The 18,979-nt window shown below is 48.6% G+C and overlaps 1 protein-coding gene across 3 annotated transcripts; it reads right to left on the bottom strand.

Moving 5' to 3' along the window:
• Positions 1-6,031: 6,031 nt before the first annotated feature.
• Positions 6,032-13,168, bottom strand: Fam25a (family with sequence similarity 25 member A). Of its 3 annotated transcripts, XM_021182633.2 has the most exons (4): positions 13,133-13,168; positions 9,456-9,570; positions 7,829-7,891; positions 6,032-6,216 (listed from the first exon to the last, which is right to left on the bottom strand). In XM_021182633.2, the coding sequence occupies exons 2-4, from the start codon at positions 9,526-9,528 to the stop codon at positions 6,083-6,085; spliced, it is 270 nt and encodes an 89-aa protein (XP_021038292.1). In that variant the 5' UTR covers positions 9,529-9,570; positions 13,133-13,168; the 3' UTR covers positions 6,032-6,082. The 3 variants fall into 3 exon arrangements, with proteins under 3 accessions (XP_021038292.1, XP_021038291.1, XP_021038293.1); XM_021182632.2 differs by lacking the exon at positions 13,133-13,168 and having other exon boundaries at positions 9,456-9,615; XM_021182634.2 differs by lacking the exons at positions 9,456-9,570; positions 13,133-13,168 and adding an exon at positions 8,325-8,413.
• Positions 13,169-18,979: the final 5,811 nt, after the last annotated feature.

Here is an 18,979-nt window from a genome sequence, read left to right on the forward strand (position 1 = left end):
TTTATTCCTGGAATTTTTTTTATCTTCTTGGGAAAGAGGCTGTCGTGTGTAAAGCTAATGTACTGTTGTGATTTCTGGCACTTTTTGTTTGAAACAAGGTCTTACATAACCCAGGCTGCCTTCAAAGTTATTAGCTGAGGCTACCCTTGAACACCTGATCCCCCTGCTTCTTGCTCCAGTGTGCCTTTTTCTGGTATCTTAGAAATAAAAGCATGGAAGTTTTTTCAGATTAGAAGTTCTATATGGATGGCTATGGATTCGCAAGTGTCTCTGGTGTGTCCACTTAGACTTCCTTGGGTGTCCCTAGAGTGGATCACACAGTAGTTGTATTTTTTATTTAAAAACACTTGCACACTGATTTACATTTCTATATTATATATAATATGTAATTTCTGTATAATATATATGCACATGCATGTGTAAATGGCATGAAAGAAGTGGGAACATGTGGGACAAGGAGAGGGTGAATGGCATTTTCTAAGCTGGAGTGGTGTGGGGAGGTGAGAGCAGATTAGAACCAAGGGACAGGGGACGAGGAAGGGATGGCGGGCAGACTGAGGATGGGATGGGGTAAGCTAGAGTGAGGCCCATTACTTAGAACAGAAGCATCCTAATTCCAGCACATGGGTGGTGGGGGCCTTGAAGTCAGGGTCACCCTCAACCACACAGCTACCATAGCCTGTGTGACACCTTGTTAGGGAAAGGGGAAAACGGTACAGAAAAGAGTGATTACCTGACGGGGTGGTACAGTGCTTAGGTTCAGTCCTCCGTGCCACACACACCTTAATCTTAGCATAGGGAGGTAGGGCAGAAGGATCAAGAGCTCAGTCATCCTCAGCTATGCCACAGCTAACTTGCCTAACTACTTACTTATGTATATGAGTGCACTGTCGCTGACACACCAGAAGAAGACAGCAGATCCCATTACAGGTGATTGTGAGCCACCATGTGGTTGCTGGGAATTGAACTCATGACCACTGGAAGAGCAACGAGTGCTCTTCTCTCTCCAGCCCGCCTAACTACTTCTTTGTGGATGTTTGCTTACACATCTACCTTCAGGTACTTATACGTGACCAAATGGGTTCAGTCCGTAAGAGCTAATTTAGGAAGAAAAGAGACAGCTCAAGAAAACAGTTTTGCGGGCTGGTGAGATGGCTCAGTGGCTAAGAGCACCCGACTGCTCTTCCGAAGGTCCAGAGTTCAAATCCCAGCAACCACATGGTGGCTCACAACCATCCTTAACGAGATCTGACTCCCTCTTCTGGAGTGTCTGAAGACAGCTACAGTGTACTTACATATAATAAATAAAAAAAAAAAAAAACAGTTTTGCGCCGGGCGTGGTGGCGCACGCCTTTAATCCCAGCACTTGGGAGGTAGAGGCAGGCGGATCTCTGAGTTCGAGGCCAGCCTGGTCTACAGAGTGAGTTCCAGGACAGCTGGGCTACACAGAGAAACCCTGTCTTCAAAAAACCAAAAAAAAAAAAAAAAAAAAAAAAAGAAAGAAAGAAAGAAACCAGCTTTGCTTCTGTGCAAGTGCCAGAGATGCTAGGTGTCTCCAGGTGCGTACCAGTGACAGTAACAGTGCCACTGAATATCTGTGGAGCCAGAGGGAAACGGCTGTCAAGCAAGCACTGTCTGGGTTACTAAGAAAGGCTCAGAAAATCCAGGGAATCCTCAGCCCTCACAGCTACCATCTAATCCTGTGGCCAGCGGAAGAACATTATGTTAGGCCGAGGAGACCTTTTATGCTAAAGATTAGGATTGTGTGTTCAAGTAGCCTCACAGCGCGCTGCATGGCCAGCAGCTTTAATCAACCCTAAAAGCTATAGTAACTTCCTGTGAGGCGAGGGAAGCAAAGATTATGGAATTGGGGATCCAAAGAACAGGCTGCAGATGGCTCAGTGGTTAAGAACACTAGCTGTTCAGAAGACCCACGTGATGGCTTACAACTAACTCCCACCTCTGGCTTCTAGGGGTACCAGGCACACTCATGATGTACACACATACAGGCAAAAACACCCACACACCTAACACTAAGCTCTAGGAACAGCGGCTAGTGGTGTACTTGCAAGTACCCTGGCTCTGAACTGCACCCTGCCTGGGACATCTTCAAAGTACTGAAACATGCAGTAGTGCTCCTGGGGACCAGAGGCCAGCTCCATCAGACTGTTCATACCGTTGTCTAATGACCTTTCTGACTGCTCCTGAAGTCTGTCGTATGTGTCACTGACATTTCTACTTACTCAGCTTGGTGGTCAGTCATTAGAAAGACTTCTTTAGTCTAGAGCTAGTAAGGCTTCATTGCCAAGGAATGCTATGTGCAGGCCGAAGATCGTCTTCAACCATCGGGCCCAAACCCTCAGAGGGACCTGGGTTTTCTCAGGTCTGTCCTTAGTCTGTGCACAGTCCTGCACAGGGGGTCTCTAGATCCCAGAAAATCCCACAAGTGTGCCAACCTTGCAGACCTAGCATTCCCCAGCTTTCCCACTGAAGTTTCTATTTTTTCTCCAAACAGCAGCCACCGACTTAAAGGATGACATCTGAGTGGTTTTGGCAGCTGCCCCCAATGAAGAGTTTTAGGGTAAAATGAGCTGCTCATCGAAAGAAATAAAGACAACCTGGCATGGGTGTTCCTTCCTATTGCGTGTGGCCCAGCCATAAAATGGCAAGTCTCTAGATCAGGGATCTGCTTGTCTTTTGTGGTGCTCTAAATGAAACTCAGGAGCTAGCACATGCTAACAAGTACTCTATCCCTGAGCTACACCCCTAGCCCTTAGGTCTCCCTGCCTTTTTGAGACAGGGTCTTGACTCTTATAGCTCAGTCTGGCCTTGAACATCTGGGAACCGTACTTGGACCTTTATAGTGCTAGAATTTCGGGGCTATGAACATTCACTGTAATAGCCCCTAGCTAGGTTTCTAGGCTGCGGTGGAACCAGGGGAGCAGAGGATGAGCTAAGATGAGACAAGCTGAACACTACACCACACTGTTTTTGCTGACACAACCATTATTTTGATAACAGTGACTTCATACCCCACATTGCCAACTACACATAGGAGAAAATGAAAGACAGAAAAAGTGCTTATTTAGGAAATGGCCATGTGGGGGGTGAATTAAGGTGTAGGCAACACTTTTGACTATTTTTGGAGATTGGACAATTTTTTAAATATTTTATTGTTACTGTGGGGCAAGGGAACGCACATGCCATGGTGTGCTTGCAGAGGTCAGAGAACAACTTTGTGGAGTTTGTTCTATCCCCGTGCTTTTACATGGGTTCCGGGGATTGAATTCAGGTCATCAGGCTTGCTCGGCAAGCCTTTTATCTACTGAGCCATCACTACCCATCTAAGGTAGAACGATGTCACTGTTTCTCTAACTCACGGCCTGTGGTCTAGTTCACATGAGATTTGTCATGCAAGTTTGCCCGTGCAAGCCTGCCTCTGTAGCCTGTTAGGCAGCTGTCCTGCTCAGAGTCTACCCTGAGTGTAAGCAGTGCTCTGCTTCCAGATGCTGCTCAGTCACTCTTCCCAAGGGGGGACGCTCAGCAGCACTGCAGTAGAGAACAATCTGAAAGAAGATAGTATTGCCCTCCACAACTGCATTTTATTTATTTTTTTTTTAAAGATTTATTTATTTATTATATGTAAGTACACTGTAGCCGTCTTCAGACACTCCAGAAGAGGGAGTCAGATCTTGTTACAGATGGTTGTGAGCCACCATGTGGTTGCTGGGATTTGAACTCCGGACCTTCGGAAGAGCAGTCGGGTGCTCTTACCCACTGAGCCATCTCACCAGCCCCACAACTGCATTTTAAAACAGCTGCATTAGTTTCCTCTTAAAAATCAAACATCAGAGAAATATACAGTGCTAAAGAATTGCTCATATTCCCACAGATTGTTTTGTTTTGTTTTTGTTTGTTTCTCGAGACAGGGTTTCTCTGTATCATCACACTGTAGACCAGGCTGGCCTCAGACTCAGAAATCCGCCTGCCTCGGTCTCCCAAGTGCTGGGATTAAAGACGTGCGCCACCACTGCCCAGCTATGCTTTTCTTATATGTCATTTGTTTTATGAAGTGAAAAGTGAGGGCCAAAAGAATGGGAATGGGTGGGTAGGGAAGTGGGGGGCGCTATGGGGGACTTTTGGGATAGCATTGGAAATGTAATTGAGGAAAATATGTAATAAAAATATTAAAAATTTAAAAAAAAATAAAAAATAAAATTGTCATTAACTTCAAAAAAAAAAAAAAAAAAAGAAAGAAAAGTGAACTTGCTCTGCATGTGGACTTAGGAACTTACTTAGTTGACGTAGTATATTTACATTCCCCTGGTTGTCCTTTCAAGCCTGGGTGAGCCTCGCCCGGTCTTAGGCAAGCACTGTCCCAACGGGCTACATCCCCAGCCCTTCCTCCTCTGTAGCCACGTGGAATGTTCCCTCTCCTGGATAGGTGTTCTTTTTAGCCAAGGATGGTTGGTAGCCTTCCAAGCACAGCCGCATTTCTCAGACCGCACAGGTATCTAGTTACCGGGTGTGTTCCTCTTGCTATCCTGCTCTTGCTGCCCTGAGCATGCCGCATGCCATAGTGGGTGTGTTTTCCCTTTGGCACCTTTCTGGTTTGTGTCTCTCCTCATAGTGTCCTGAGCCCTCCAAGCTTGGGTTTGGATTGGGGAAATTCAGAAGTCTTCAGGAGCCAAACCAAAATAAGTACAACACTAGCTGGCTGGAAATTGTACGTTTGTTTTTTTATTTTGTTGACAGGGTCTTATGTAGCCCAGGCTGACCTCAGGCTCACTGTATAGCTGAGGCTTGACCTCATCCCTGCCTTGTCTCCTGAGTATGGATATTCCAGGGCTGTGCATTCACATCCAGGCTCACATATATTTAAGCTGTAAGGTACTGAGTCACTCATGAGAGGAAGGAGGACCACTGCCTATGTCTTGGCCACAGGTCTCCAAGTGGAGTCCAACAGGAGCCTCCAGAAACAAACAGACTTCCTCAACAACTGGCTCGGGTACCATCAGGCATACATGCCTTTCAGAGCAACCAGTCCAGCTATGCTCTAAATCCCCGTTGGTGTTGGTCCTGATCTTCCATTGCAAGGAAAACCAAAGGATGCTCCAGTGAGTGTGCTCTTTGCCTTCTCAACACCTGTATACCTCTACACACCTGCAGCATAGGCTGGGGGTGGAGTCGGTGAGAGGGACAGGCTAGGTAAAGAGCATGCTGAACATCTGAGGGTATTTGTCCTCAGCACCCACCCCATAAAGCACCATGCTGCTGATGCCTGCTTGTCTCCCCAGTGCTGCAGAGGTGGAAGCAGGCAGATCCCTGGGGTTTGCTGGCCAGCCTGCCCGGTCTCCTCAGCTAGTTGCAGGCCAGTGAGAGACCCTGTCTCAGAACATAAACACACACACACACACTGTTTGCTATAATGATAATTCCTCATCTGACTCAAGAGCTGACAGGTGTTGTGGGTTGCACTGGTGCCGCCGTTTGAATAAAGGCTCGAGCTTGTGATTGGGCAGTAGAAGGGAAAGGTGGGGCTGGAGGTCTTAGAGAGTGGGAGCAGGAGAGGAAATGGAGGAAGATGGAGCAGAACCACATGGCCCAGAGGAGCTGCAAATAGCAAGGGGTCTCATAGCTGGGAAATAAATTAATATAGTGATAGATCTGCCCAGTCTAGGCATATAACTTATAAATATAATAACCGGGTTGTGTGTTTCATATACGGGCTTATTGGGGTGAGAAGTTACCACAACAGGCAGGTGTGTTGGATGCCTCCTACAGCAAAGGGAAGCTGGCAGTGTGCAGCATTTCCAGTTAAAAAAAAAAAAACCATTTAGTCCTGGTGGCATTTGTCCATAGTCCCACACTCAGGATGGTGGCAAGCAAACAGAGCAAGAGTTCAAGGTAACTCGGCTACACAGCAAGTGAGTTCCAGACAACCAGTCCCACATAAGACCTTGTGTCCAAAACAAACACGACAAAAACCATTTGCCTAGCGATTCCATCCAAACAGGACTCTGTTCACGTTTCACACTCTTTATTGACCTTCAGGAAGGGCCAGCCATGCTGGTAGGCAGGCTCACTGTCCCAGTCTTCCCAGGCCTTCTGCCGCATGGGTAACAGCATCAGTGATGGTGTGGGTGACCTTCTCAGTGACCTCCTTCACCACCCTGTCTCCTGATTCTTGGGCTTTCTTTAGGGCGTCATTAATGGCTATTGGAGAAGAACAGAATAAAAAAGAAAGAAAATTGTGGGCTTCCAGCAGGAGAGGCCTGTGAGGTGAGGCCATCTTATGGGGTCAACTCTGCAACAGCACCTCCCCCCACACACAAAGGACAAAGTGCTTCCATCATTCTAACCCCCACCCTCACCCCACCCGCCAGCTTTCAAACCGTCTCTTAATATTTGAATGAGGCATCACTAACAGCTCATGGGTATACTGGCTACTCACACCTCTGGAAACGACAGGTTGGTATTCTTTGACTATTTTTATGTTGATTGCTACATTAGATTATTGTTTCTGTTATTTTCTCACAGGCTGTAGCCTTTCTTTTGACTTAACTTCCGGTTTGCTTTGCTTCTTGCATTCCCCCACCCCCACCCCTCCTATGTAAAGTAATAAAGTTTCATATTGACAAACTTATCTAATATTTTCTTTATGACTACTGGGATGTTTTGGGTTTTGTGTTTTGTTTTGTTTTGTTTTTAATCTCAGTGAAAAAGAGCTTCCCTTCTCCAAGATTGTACTAACATCTCTATGACACTGATTCTTCGTGTTCCCAAAAGTCCATGCTGTAATCCTCCTCACAATCTTCCCATGACGAGGTGGGAGGCGTGGCTCTGGTTAGCTTAGTGGGATGGGTAGGCAGAGCAAGAGGGGCAACACCCAGGAGAGCAAGCTAGTTCTGCCATGTGAGGACATGACAGAAAGGTACCATATATGAGCCAGGAGGCAACTTCACTGGGCGCTCCTCTGCTGCCACTGGGGGTTCCAGACTTCAAGGCCCAGAGCAACACAGTTCTTTCTTTTCCTTATTTTGCCTCTTTGGTCTTGAGTGAGGGTCTTGCTCTATAGTTCAGGCTGGACTGATGCTTGCTATGTAACCCAGGCTAGCCTCAAGCTCACAATCTTCCTGCCTCGTTCTCCCAGTTTCTGGGAGCCTAGGCAAGCTCCTCCACTGGCCTCAGAAACAGCGAGTTCTGCTGTTTATGAGCCGATGAATTCCTGACATTTCATTCTAGCTGTTTAGCTTAAAGAATTACAGCCTAACTGTTTAATATATTCATATATTTAAGTGTAAGCCCTTCGTCCAGCTGGACTCCGCTGGTTGTAGAGAGTGGAGGTGACATGTTAGGTACACTGTTCTATTCGTGGCGTAACACATACAGAGTAAAGTTTTAAGTAAATACATATTTAAATACATGATTGCCACGTCACTTTTTTGCGGTATTGTCTTCTTAACATTCAGCAGAGAAAACAGCCTGGATGGAGCCCTAACACAAGGTACAGCCTACAGATAATTGCATATGGGGAGAATGTACAGATAATTGCATCCCAGCTGAGAGGGTGCTACATCTGGGGCAGGGCTTGGTCTAGTTGAGCAAGAAAAGGATTAACACTAACACAAGGGCTTCCTCCCTCCCTCCCTGGCTCCCTGCCTGCCTACTTCATTCTCTCCCTCCCTACTTACTTCTGTTCCCATTCTGGGGACACAACCACTTAGGTCTACTGTAAACCTACATGCAGCCCTCAGTCCTTTCCTTCCCTGCTTCTCTCCTTCTTACATGTTCTCCATCTCCCATCTCCAAGCAACCTCAGCCTTACCCTTCTCTCCAACCTCCTTGGCGTGGCCCACCACCTCGCTCACCACCTCTTCCACTGCGTGAACTGGAAAGAAAGGACAAATTCAGAGTGAAGGTATATGTAAGCCCGCTTCCCTCACGATGGCCTGGATGCCTCTTATTGTCTAATAAGACTCTGGCATGCTGCCCCCAGTCATGACAGACAACTTAAAAGAGCCCCTAGCTGCCTCTCTTCATAGCCCCTCAAGACCCCTGGCTGCTGGAGATGTACAGAGCCCTCCATGCCCCTCCCCTCAGCCAGGAAAGGTATGATACCTAGAAGAGCCTCTGCCAACTGGAGGCCTGAGTCAAAGTAGGTTTGATGGTCAATTAGTTAGTTAGCTAGCTTGTTAGCTAGTTAGTTAGCTAGTTTGTTAGCTAGGAAGAGCTGGTTGTCCTGCTTCAGCCACACCTGGACATCCTCAGAGAAGCTAAGCTCCTCAAGGCAGCCCTTCCTGGAAGAGGGTACCCCTAATTACCTCCAGGTTCTGGGAGGTTTTGTGGGAGCATGCTTGAACCCTAATTTCAGAGCCAGAACTGCTTCTAATACCACCTTCCTCTGCTGTGTCCCTTACAACTAAGAAGGCTGAAAGAATAAGAAGAGTGTCAAGGGGCTGGAGAAATGGCTCAGTGGTTAAGAGCACTGGCTGCTCTTTCCAGAAGTCCCGAGTTCAATTCCCTGCAACCACATGGTGGCTCACAACCATCTGTAATGGGATCTGACGCCGTCTTCTGATGTGCCTGAAGACAGCTACAGTGTACTCATATACATAAAATAAATAATCAAAAAACAAAAACAAAAACAAAGAAGAAGAGGGTCAGATCCAGCTGCTGGGCTAAGAATGAAGTAAGTGCTGATGTGTCTTCCGCAGCCATGTCCAAAGAGACTGCCAACTTGATTCAGGTGTTTATCTGTGTCCTGAAGTAGGAGTCATACGACCATGTACCGGCAGGCCTTGGCCGGCAGAACCCTGTTCTAGGTTCTTGGAAGAAATGGAAATGTCCTTTTAGACTTTGAGCAGGATCAGCCTCCATGGTTTCATAATAAAAGAACCTTTGAAGCTTTAAAGCATGGTGAAAATGAAAATCCACCCTCCTAGATTTTTGCATAAACTGATCAAACTAGGCAGGAGTTTTGTTTCGTTTTGCTTTAGGGTTCTTGCAAAAATCCAGGGCCTTGCATAGACAAATGTTCCACCACCGAGCTACAGCCTCAGGCCCTGAAATAAGCAATACTGACATAAAAGGCACTCTAGGCTTCCAGAAAGAAGGACCCAAGCCACCGGTTCCTGCTGGCCTCCTGGATCCTCCCTCACACCCCCCCCCCCCCCGGGTTTGGCCTCCTCCTGACCTCCAAGCAAGTTCAGCCTGGGTCATGAAGCAAATCCCTAGTGGAAAGGATGCCCCAAGAGTGACTCTTTTCTGAGCAACTACCCCAGCATCTGTGCCTCCGACTTTGCTATCTCCTGGTGGGGCCAGCAGGTCAAGTTTCCTGATGGCCCTTAGCCTATCCAAAGACCCTTGCCTGCCTGCTGGAATCAGTTCTCAACAGACCCAGAGGGAGGAGTGTGCTGCCAACTTCTGGGCAGATAGAAAGCCCAGGGCCTTACCTGCTCCCTCAGTGGCTTTCTCTGTGCGGTGGGCCAGGCCCTCGGCCGCCAGCTTCCCCAGGCCTCCCAGCATCGTACGGCAGCAGACAGTGACAGGTAAAGCTTGCTCCTCAGACTGGAAGAACGTGCTTTTTATATATGCCTACCACAGCCTGCCAGGCTCCAGGGCACCAAGCCCTTACCTAGCCAGTAGTGGGCTGAGCAGATGAGTCAGGTCAGAGCCTGGGTGGGGCTAGCCCATCACTGTGCACAAGCTTTCTTTCAATGAGCCCCCACCCACTACCCCCTCTTCAAGGACCCTGCGAAGCAGAGATAAAAGGCAGAACCAGAGAGGTCAGCTCTGAACAGGTCTGGTCTCCAGGGCAAGGAGCTCAAATGTTCTTCGAGAAGATAGCACTTGGGAACAATAGTTCTGCCAGGTCCTAGCTGGGATCTAGGCTCTCTAAATCTGGGCACTGCTGTGTGCATGATGTCAAGACCTCTGGGGTGCCTGTCAAGAGTCCTGACTGTGGCCTAGTCAGGCTTTTAAAGCCTAGCACCAAAGCACCACTGAGGCCAGACACAAGTGGTCCCATTGCCAAGGACCCTGCCCCAGCAGAACAGCCGAGTAGTCACCCCTAGACAGGGGGCTCGGAGTGTTGCCTGACCGTCTGGAGGGCCCAGCATTGACCCATGTGGTCATCCTGGCTCAGTCAGCTGATTTTCACTCATCTTAGCTCCCGGGCTACCCAGGACTGGGGCAGCCAGCACATGGGGGCATGCTGGCCGCTTTGTACCCTGGGAGGGCAGCTTCTAGGGAAGTCTGTGAGTTTAACAGTAGCCACTTCACTCCCCACATCCTAGACAATGAGGCAGAAGACCCCATCGCCACTTGTCTTAACTAGAATTCCCCCTAGGAGCAGTTCTACAGTTTCCTGGTGTGTCAGATACAGAGGGTCAGGCTACCTCCCTCATTACTCAGGATAGGCAGAGATTCCTCAAGCCACATTCCACATATTACCTCCCTTAATCACTAGTTCAAACAAAGCCTCAGTTTCTTCATCTATAAAATGGGATAGCTATGCCTTCCTGGCTGTGTCATTGATAGTCAGTGGGTCAAGTACACAGGCTCTTGCAAATACCTGTTCCCTCCTGCTCATCCAAGAAATTCCTCTAGACAGTAGGCCCTGCTCACTACGGCAGGGGACCAAGGCTCAGCTGGGATGTTAGACCCCTTGATGCTAAAGAGATGAGGGATATGGACTCCACTGACATAGGGCCAGGGCCAGAAGGTCATCCAATGTCCCCATTTACATAATCTAGACTATGGCTAACGTCTCCTCCCTGTGAAGCCTCTCTCATCCCTCAAACCTGCCCTGCTAGGTATGACAGGACTTAATTAGTGTTTACCAGACCAAGGGCCCTCATACCCCATGCCCTTTAGAGCTGAGGCCCTCCCACATTCCTGTGTGGTATTGGCAGGCCCTGGACTATGGTTAAAGGGTGCTATGGGCAGCAGGACCTCCAGTCACATGGCCAAGCCCCATCCATATCATTGCTATCTCCTTGGGGCAGACGTGGACAGACAGGTGACTTGGAAGAGCCCTTCTTAAGAAATAGAAGGCAGGGAAAATGATGACTCAGTGGGCAGAGCACTTGCCACATAAACCGAAGGGCCTGAGTTCAAATCCCCAGGATCTGCATAAAGCCGGCTTCAGTAGGGAGTATCCATAATCCTACAACCAGTCCAGGAAGATGGGAGGCAGAGGCGAGGCGGGAGAACCACAGGATGCTTGCGGACTGTCTAGCCTGGTATGTACAGTGGGGAAAAATAAGAGACTCCGTCTCAAACAAGGTGGCCAGTGAGGGCTGGTGCCCTATGTTGTCCTCTGACCACACATGTGTCACAGCACACACATGCCTGTTGCATTCATACACACAACGTACATACACACAAAGACCTTTTTAAAAGAGAGAAAAGAATACAAATATGTGATTTTTGCTACTCGTACAACTGGAGATATATGTGTGTGTATGTGTGTGTGTGTATACACATATGTATATATACATACACACATACTCTCATGGCTGCAAAAATGACCATGAAACTGAGGTCCCTGGAACTCAAGTAAGTCCAGTCCTCCCTATCTTCCTATCTTTCCCCACTCAAGACAAAGTTCCAGAGTGTTCCTTCCACTTGGGGTGTTAGGCTGGGAAAGGAGTGTACTGATGGGGGGGGGGTGCTTCAAAATGCACGGAGATACTTTTGGAACCATCAAAGGCCCTGTTTCCATTGAGAGTGCATGTGACCCCTACTCTCATAAGGGTCCTCTCTTGCTATTCCCCTGCCAGCTTTAGAATGGCCTCTGGACCCCTCCCTATAAACCCTTCGTTCTCAGCTTGGTTCTCCTCTCTGAAGCTCACTAGCCCCAACAGACCCTTGTCAAAAGTCAGCCCACACAGCCCAAGGTGCTGTTCCTTTCCCCTGCCCTTCAGGCCCTGCTGCCCAGGAACACTGCCCTTCCTAGGACAGCGTCTCTGGGTGAGCACTCCAGTGATGTCACTCGACTACCCTTTGCCCAGACACACACACCCCCAAATGTCAGGAAAAGTCGAGGGACTAGGAGAGGCCAAACCATCCAGAGATGGACTTAGGTCCCTGACCCAATGGCTCTGGCCCTGGTCCAGTTTTACTGGTCATTCAGCTCCAACTGTGACCTGTTCCCTATTCTCCCAAGCCACCCTGAGTGTCCTGAGAGGTCTTCTGTGCTCCTCTAGACTCCTGAGAATGGATACCTTTCTAGCCAAAGATTCTCCTAACCATGACAGATTCTGTGTCACTGGGTAGCAGCTTTCCTCGCCTGCTTGAGACTGAAGATACCTCAGGTGAGGGGTCTGCCCTCCATTGCCCCATCTTGGAAGACACTCCAGGGGAGCAACCCTTGAACACAGATACCCAGGCAAACCTATCCTGAGCCAGCAGGCCAAGTCTAGTCTTCCCTGGGTCAGAGAGAATCTGGCTTTAACAGGAGTGAACTAATTTTCCAAGCAGAATTTGCTCAGCGACCCAGTCTGGCAAAGGACCTGCTGGCTGAATCATCAAGTCGAGGAAAGCTGATTTTTCAAATACTGATTGCCAACTTAGCAAACACCAGTGCTCTTTTTAAAATGTTTACTCTGGATGGCTAAATACAGAGACTGCTGTCTCATGTCTGTCTCAAACATCCAAAGGGTGGTCGTCCATCCTGTCTCCGCTGCCTCATACTTCAGCTCGCAGATCTGAGTTTTTGTACTGTATACTGTACCCACAGATCCTGCACACGCTGAGTCCTCCCAGTCATAGCAGAGCCTTGTTCATCCAGACTCTTATAGACCTGGCTTGTGGGTCACCAGAGGAAGCTACACCCAACAGGCTGTGTCATCTTACACATATTCAGGCTATCAGCAATTCCTGGTGGAAACCAGAGAGCTCAGAAAGGGACCATTCACAGGGGCAAACAATAACAGACAGTGGGACACTAATCATCAGGAATTACAGCAACTATTATCTCTCTAGATATCTCAGAGGGACATAAGATCCCTGTCTCCTGGAGCTGCGGCTGTGGAAGAGTCAAGGGACAGAAGCTGCCGCCATCATCCAAGAAACATGCCCACATCTAAACCATCCACAATGGGGAAGCTGCTGAGAAAATAGCTACCTCTTCAGCTTCCAGCCAGCATCTTCCTTCTCTCTGACTGGTCTCAGTCAGGCTCAGAGTCAGGAGCCCAGGTAATGCAGCCCAGGAGAGCAGTCCAGGGAGGAGTTGGTAGAGAGTGTGTGGGTGTGTGTGGAAGGGGATCAAAATACCAGTTTATCCTTCCAGAAACAGTGGCTTAATTCTAAATCGCCTCTCTCTCTCCTCCTTAGAATTGTGTGGGACAACAAAAGAAAGAAAAGTAAGCCGGTATCAAGCTTAATTTCAGAGTTGGTACGGCTGCTGTGAAAAGCAGTGTGATGATTCATTGAAATCTTGAAACCAGGAAGATATAATCCCGGTTCCTTCTGCTGCAGACCCAAAGGAAATGGAAGGGCTGTCTCAAAAAATACCCATACCCCTATGTTCTCTGCAGCATTAGCCACAATAGTCAAGATGGAAACAGCCAGATGTCCGTCAATGAAGGGTGATTTAGCTGGGTGTGATGCTGCATGTTTGCAATCCCGAACTTGGGAAGCAGAAGCAGGAATATCAGGAGTTCAAAGTCAGCCTCAGCTACATAATGAGCTCATGGCTAGCACAGGGTATGTGAGACTCTGTCTCAAGAGAAAGAAAGAAACAAACAAAATCAACTAAACAACTAAAACCAAGCAACAAAAAGTAGCTAACAAGAGTTTACCATGTATGTACAACACAATGTTAATCAGCTTGAAAAAGCGAGCTTTGCCGTTTGCCTCGACCTTCTGCTAAGTGAAACAATCAAAGGGTAGACAGACAAATGTTGAATGATCTCACTTATATGTTTAGTCTACGAAAGCAAAATCCACCGATGCAGAGCGTAGTGATGACAGGGGTGGCACACTGAAAAAAAAGCACAGATCTGTGCTGGCCGCGTGGCTCAGGTGGGAGGGTTCTTGCCTAGAATGCATGAAGCCCCAAGTCAGATATGGTGGCCCACACCTCTAATCTCAGCACTCGGGACTCAGGTATAGGCAAGATGATTAGACATTCAAAGACACAAACTCGAGGCCAGCCTGGAACCCACAAGTCCCTGTTGAAAAAAACTAACCAGACAACCAGATTACCTTCCCACCTAGGCAGGGCTACAGAATACCAGGACCTTCATTGTCTTGCTAATTGAACCTGGCCTCTTTGGTAACTCTGCAGTTTCTTTTTTTTTTTTTTTTTTTTTTTGGTTTTTTCGAGACAGGGTTTCTCTGTATAGCCCTGGCTGTCCTGGCACTCAGTTTGTAGACCAGGCTGGCCTCGAACTCAGAAATCCGCCTGCCTCTGCCTCCCGGGATTAAAGGCGTGTGCCACCACGCCCTGCTACTCTGCAGTTTCTTTAGTCCAGTCCTCTGGGAGGGACAGATAAACAGATGGGTTTCATCTTGGTTCCAAGGAACTTTAGCATAAGTGATTCCATTTTGATTTTTTTGTTTGACTTTGTTTTTTTGAGACAGAGTCTCTTTTCATAGCTTGGGCTGCCCTGGAACTCACTATGTAGATCTCCGCCCCCGCTCCAGGTCCCAGCCCCGCCCCTGCCCCCACCTCCACCTCCCGAATGCTGGAATTAAGGGCATGGGCCACCACAACCGGTCCTTCATTAATTTTTAACCTGGTCTTTGCAGGTGCTTACTTCAAAACAAGGCCTCCTGTAATATGTATTTGACAAAATCAACAAACATCAATAACACTTAATAGTCCCAGTATGGGTCAAGTGTTTCTGGGATTTGCAAATCCTCCCAGATTTGCAGATGAAACAAGATAAAATCATTTTATTTAGAGCAAAGTGATATTGCAGATTAAGGACAAGGGGCGACTGTTCAAATAGAATGTGGGCCACATGAATGAAAATACTCAAGGCAGGGAAGGGGGCTGGAGAGATGGCTCAGAGGTTAAGAGCACTGATTGCTCTCCCAGAAGTCCTGAGTTCAATACCCAGCAACCACCTGGTGGCTTACAACCATCTGTAATGGGATCCTATGCCTTCTTCTACTGTGTCTGAAGAGAGCAACAGTGTACTCACGTACATAAGATAAATAAATCTTTGAAAAGAAAACACTCAAGGACCCCACTCGTTGATTGGGGCTTCCTTTTATAGTGTTCAAGAGAAAGAGGGCTGGCTTCTAGCGTGTAGTTTCTACTTTGACAGCTTAGGCCTTGTATTCATTCTTCTTACTGAACATGTCCTGCCCATAATGCATCAAAATGATAACTAGGGAATTGCCCCTAAAAGGTTACTAGAGGACACAACTTTGTCTCGCTGCACATACACTCAAAACTAGGTCAGGCCAGATTGGCCCTTGTATCTGTCATACCTGGAAAGGATAGAAATTGTCTAAATTTGAGTGTTACTGAGGGTGGGAAACCTAAACTATTGTTCAGAGATGGAAGGTCATGTAGCTAGCTGCAGGTGGAGGGCAAGGGGCTCTGAGGTTGGTAAGTACATTTGGAGAGGGGTAGGTGTGTACACAGTAGAAGCAGATCAGGGAACTAGACTGTCAAGAGCATTATTAAAACAGGAGGGAGTGTGCATAGCCAAAACCAAACAGGGGTTGGGGAGTGGGGGATAGGGGTGGAGATTTGGGGGGGGGGGCGTGTTGAGACCAAAGTGCCAAATTATCTCCTAAGCCTGCCAGGCTCATTGAAAACGCAGGATATCCAGGCTGCAGAGCCTGTGCCTCTATTTCCAGCTACTACATAAGAGGCCTCCCTAGAACCCCAAATCCCCACCAGCAAACATGGGCAACTTAGTGAGACTTCCCATCTAAAGGCAAAGGGTGATGTAGAGACTGTGCCTAGCTAGGGTCTATGAGGTACACAGCCCTTCCTGACTAAAACTGTATATTTCTTTCATGTGTTGTGTGAGTGTTTGGCCTGCATGTGTCTGCCTGTATATGTACTATATGTATGGAGTGTTCTTAGAGGTGAGAAAAGGGCTCCGGATTCCCTGGACTTTCCGGAATAGCAGATAAATGTGCGGCACCACGAGGTACTGGGAACCAAACCCAGGCAGTCTACAAGAGCGGTGACCGCAGAGGCACCTCTGTATACCCACACCTTTCTTTTTTTCTTACCGTCTAATATCTTTAAAAGTAGAAAATGCCAGCTGGGTGGTAGTGGTGGTGGCACACATCTTTAATCCCGGCACTAAAAAGACAGAGGCAGGTGGATTTCTGGGAGTTCGAGACCAGCCTAGACTACAGAGTGAACTCTAGGACATCCAGGGCTGCACAGAAAAACAAAACAAAACAAAACAAAAACAAAAAACAAAAAACAAAACTGTCTCAAAACAACATTAAAAAAAAAAGAAAGAAAGAAAACCTGCCATACATACTGGAATATTATAACTCCTTATGGGCCCTTTACCCAGTTGTCTCAGATCCCAGATAGCTTATCAGTGTTTCAGTCTTGAAAACAGCTCTGGAGGAACGACTTCACCCAATCAAAAAGCAGCAGAAAATATTTCAGCCTAAGGAGGGACCGGAAGCTTTTACTATCTTCAGCTGTAGATCTAAGTCAAGAATAAAGGCGTGGCTGGGCTTGGGCAGTGGCAGGCAAAGTAGAAAGGAGAGGGCTAAGAGGGGCAAGGGAAGGGAGATTGGCAAGTAGGAAATTCTGCTCTGGCCTGCTTAGTCTAAAGGGAATCAAGGCTGGGAAGCTGTCAGGGACTTGCCTGTAACCCCAGTACCAGGGAGGTGGGAACCTAGGACCGTGAAGAGTTAAATGCCAGTCTGGTCTATCTAGGTACTGAGATCCTGCCTCAAACGAAATAGATAAATAAACGAATGCGTGGCTTTGCTGCAGAGTGGTTAAGAATGAGTACTGCTCATGCAAAGTCCACGAGTTCAGGTCCCAGCACAGGTGTCAGTGTGTCAGCCAGCTCACAACCACCTGCGACTCCAGCTCCAAGAAATCTGATGCTTTCCTCAGACAACACCTGGACTCACATCAGTGTGTGTGTGTGTGTGTGTGTGTGTGTGTGAGAGAGAGAGAGAGAGAGAGAGAGAGAGAGAGAGAGAGAGAGAGAGAGAGAGAACCATGGTTAATGAATGCACTGCAGACAGAAAAAGCTGAGTGTGTTGGGCCACTGCACCTGAAGAAGAGCTTGACCAGGTGGTCATCGAGAGGGGACTGAAGTGGAAGCTATTCAGCTGAGACAGAAAGGGAAGGCCTGAGACAGCGGGCAGGTGGCTAGCTAGTGCATGGCTTTGGAGCGCAGGTAACATGGGAAGACTTAGCTTTCAACTGGAACAGAAAGCCTAATTCAGAAACGTGTCACCAAAAACTTTTCCTAGAAGCCCTCTGACCTGTCCTCTCCTAGCAGGAGCTGGGCCCCACATCCATGCCTATAGCAGAACAGGTAAGACGCAACCACGTGGGCCGCCTGGGATGAATCCCTGAGTCACACTGGAGAAGGATAAACAGCAGAAAGACAGTGCGACATCCTAGGTTCAGCTCTTGGCCCCCCGGCTCCTGACCCAGCACTAGTTCCTGCCGGTGAGGTCTTTTGGAGATACCAGAAATCCCGACAGCCCGAAACGTCCCTTTAGAGCCTTCTCCTCGAGCTGGAGGTAATGGTATCGGCTCCTGCACACTTGAGGAGGTATTGGGGGGGGGGGGGGGAGGGGCAGTCAGCCCCATGGATCCAAGTCTGGGTGCCAGCCTGGAGTGAGGGTGAAGAAAACCCAGAGCAAAGGCCTTTTTGAGCTCGTGGAGATACTGCCCTCAGCTGGCAGGCTGAGGAAGGCCTTCAGGGCCAGCCTGGAGCCAGTTTGCAAAGGAGGCTGTTTTTAATCTTGGAGGACCTGGGAAGGGTGTGGTGTCCCCCCCCATCACCTCCTTTTTTTTTTTTTTTTTTTTTTTTTTTTTTTTTAAACTGAAGTGGTAAACCTTTTATGTGCCAATTCGGGAATGGTGTTACTCGGGCGGCAACAATAATTTCAAAAAGGCCTGGAGATGGGAAGGGAGGCGGATGGAGGTCTCCCCGGATGTGTCTCTGATGAAAGGTTTCCTAGGCGTAGCCTCACCCTGTGGCATCTGTGAGTCACCCAGCAGCAGGGCGCGCCCCGGGCTTAGGTCCCATGCGTGGACACGTGCTGAGTGCTGGGTGGGACCTGGCTTTGCAGGATCCCTACTCAATCTGGGACTTGTCGGGTGAAAATGTCCAGTTTCGTTCTGGACCAGAAGTTTATAGTTGGCTTGAGATGAAAGGGGAGCTTAAGGGAGGTCGCACAAGCACACTGCCTCACAGACGCTGCACTCCAAGGCCACTGGCACAGGGTTCCCCGCGCGCAGGCTTCTTCCTTGAGGGACCGCGCTCCCGGTGAGTCACCGCAGGGTGTGGCCGGGTACGCAGCTCCCGCGGTTCTGTAGCCTGCACTGCCTCCTGTCGCCTGAGGGCCCTTCCACCCGCAGGCGCAGGTTCCCCTCTCCCCAGCCTCCAGGAGCACTCCTTCAGCTTCAGAGATAAGTCCCCAGAGGATCAGGGAGCAGGTTATTCCCATTGTAGGTGCTGTCTGCTTCCGGGAGAAGGGAAGCTTTGAATTGGGGAGCTAATGAGCAGTAGGTGGCGGAGAGGACGGGAAACCCGCCCCTAACGGCGCCAAAGAGCTGGGCCCTGCTTGGTGGAATCACTGAAGTGAACCCAAAAGGATAATAGTAGCTTTAATTAAGGACACATCAAGGTGACAGCCGAACAGAGCTCCGGGCCAAGCTCAGCCGTTCCCAGACTGGAGAGAAGTGCCCAGTCTCCTCACTGCTAATGGCTGAAGATAGGCAAAGTTTTGTCAGATCCTGGTTAGCAGTCTGGTCCTTGGGTCCCTGGCGGCCCTTATCCATGCCTGG

Source organism: Mus caroli, unplaced genomic scaffold (assembly GCF_978045245.1).
Source record: "Mus caroli unplaced genomic scaffold, Mus_caroli_1 scaffold_12, whole genome shotgun sequence".
In the NCBI taxonomy this organism is placed as follows: domain Eukaryota; kingdom Metazoa; phylum Chordata; class Mammalia; order Rodentia; family Muridae; genus Mus; species Mus caroli.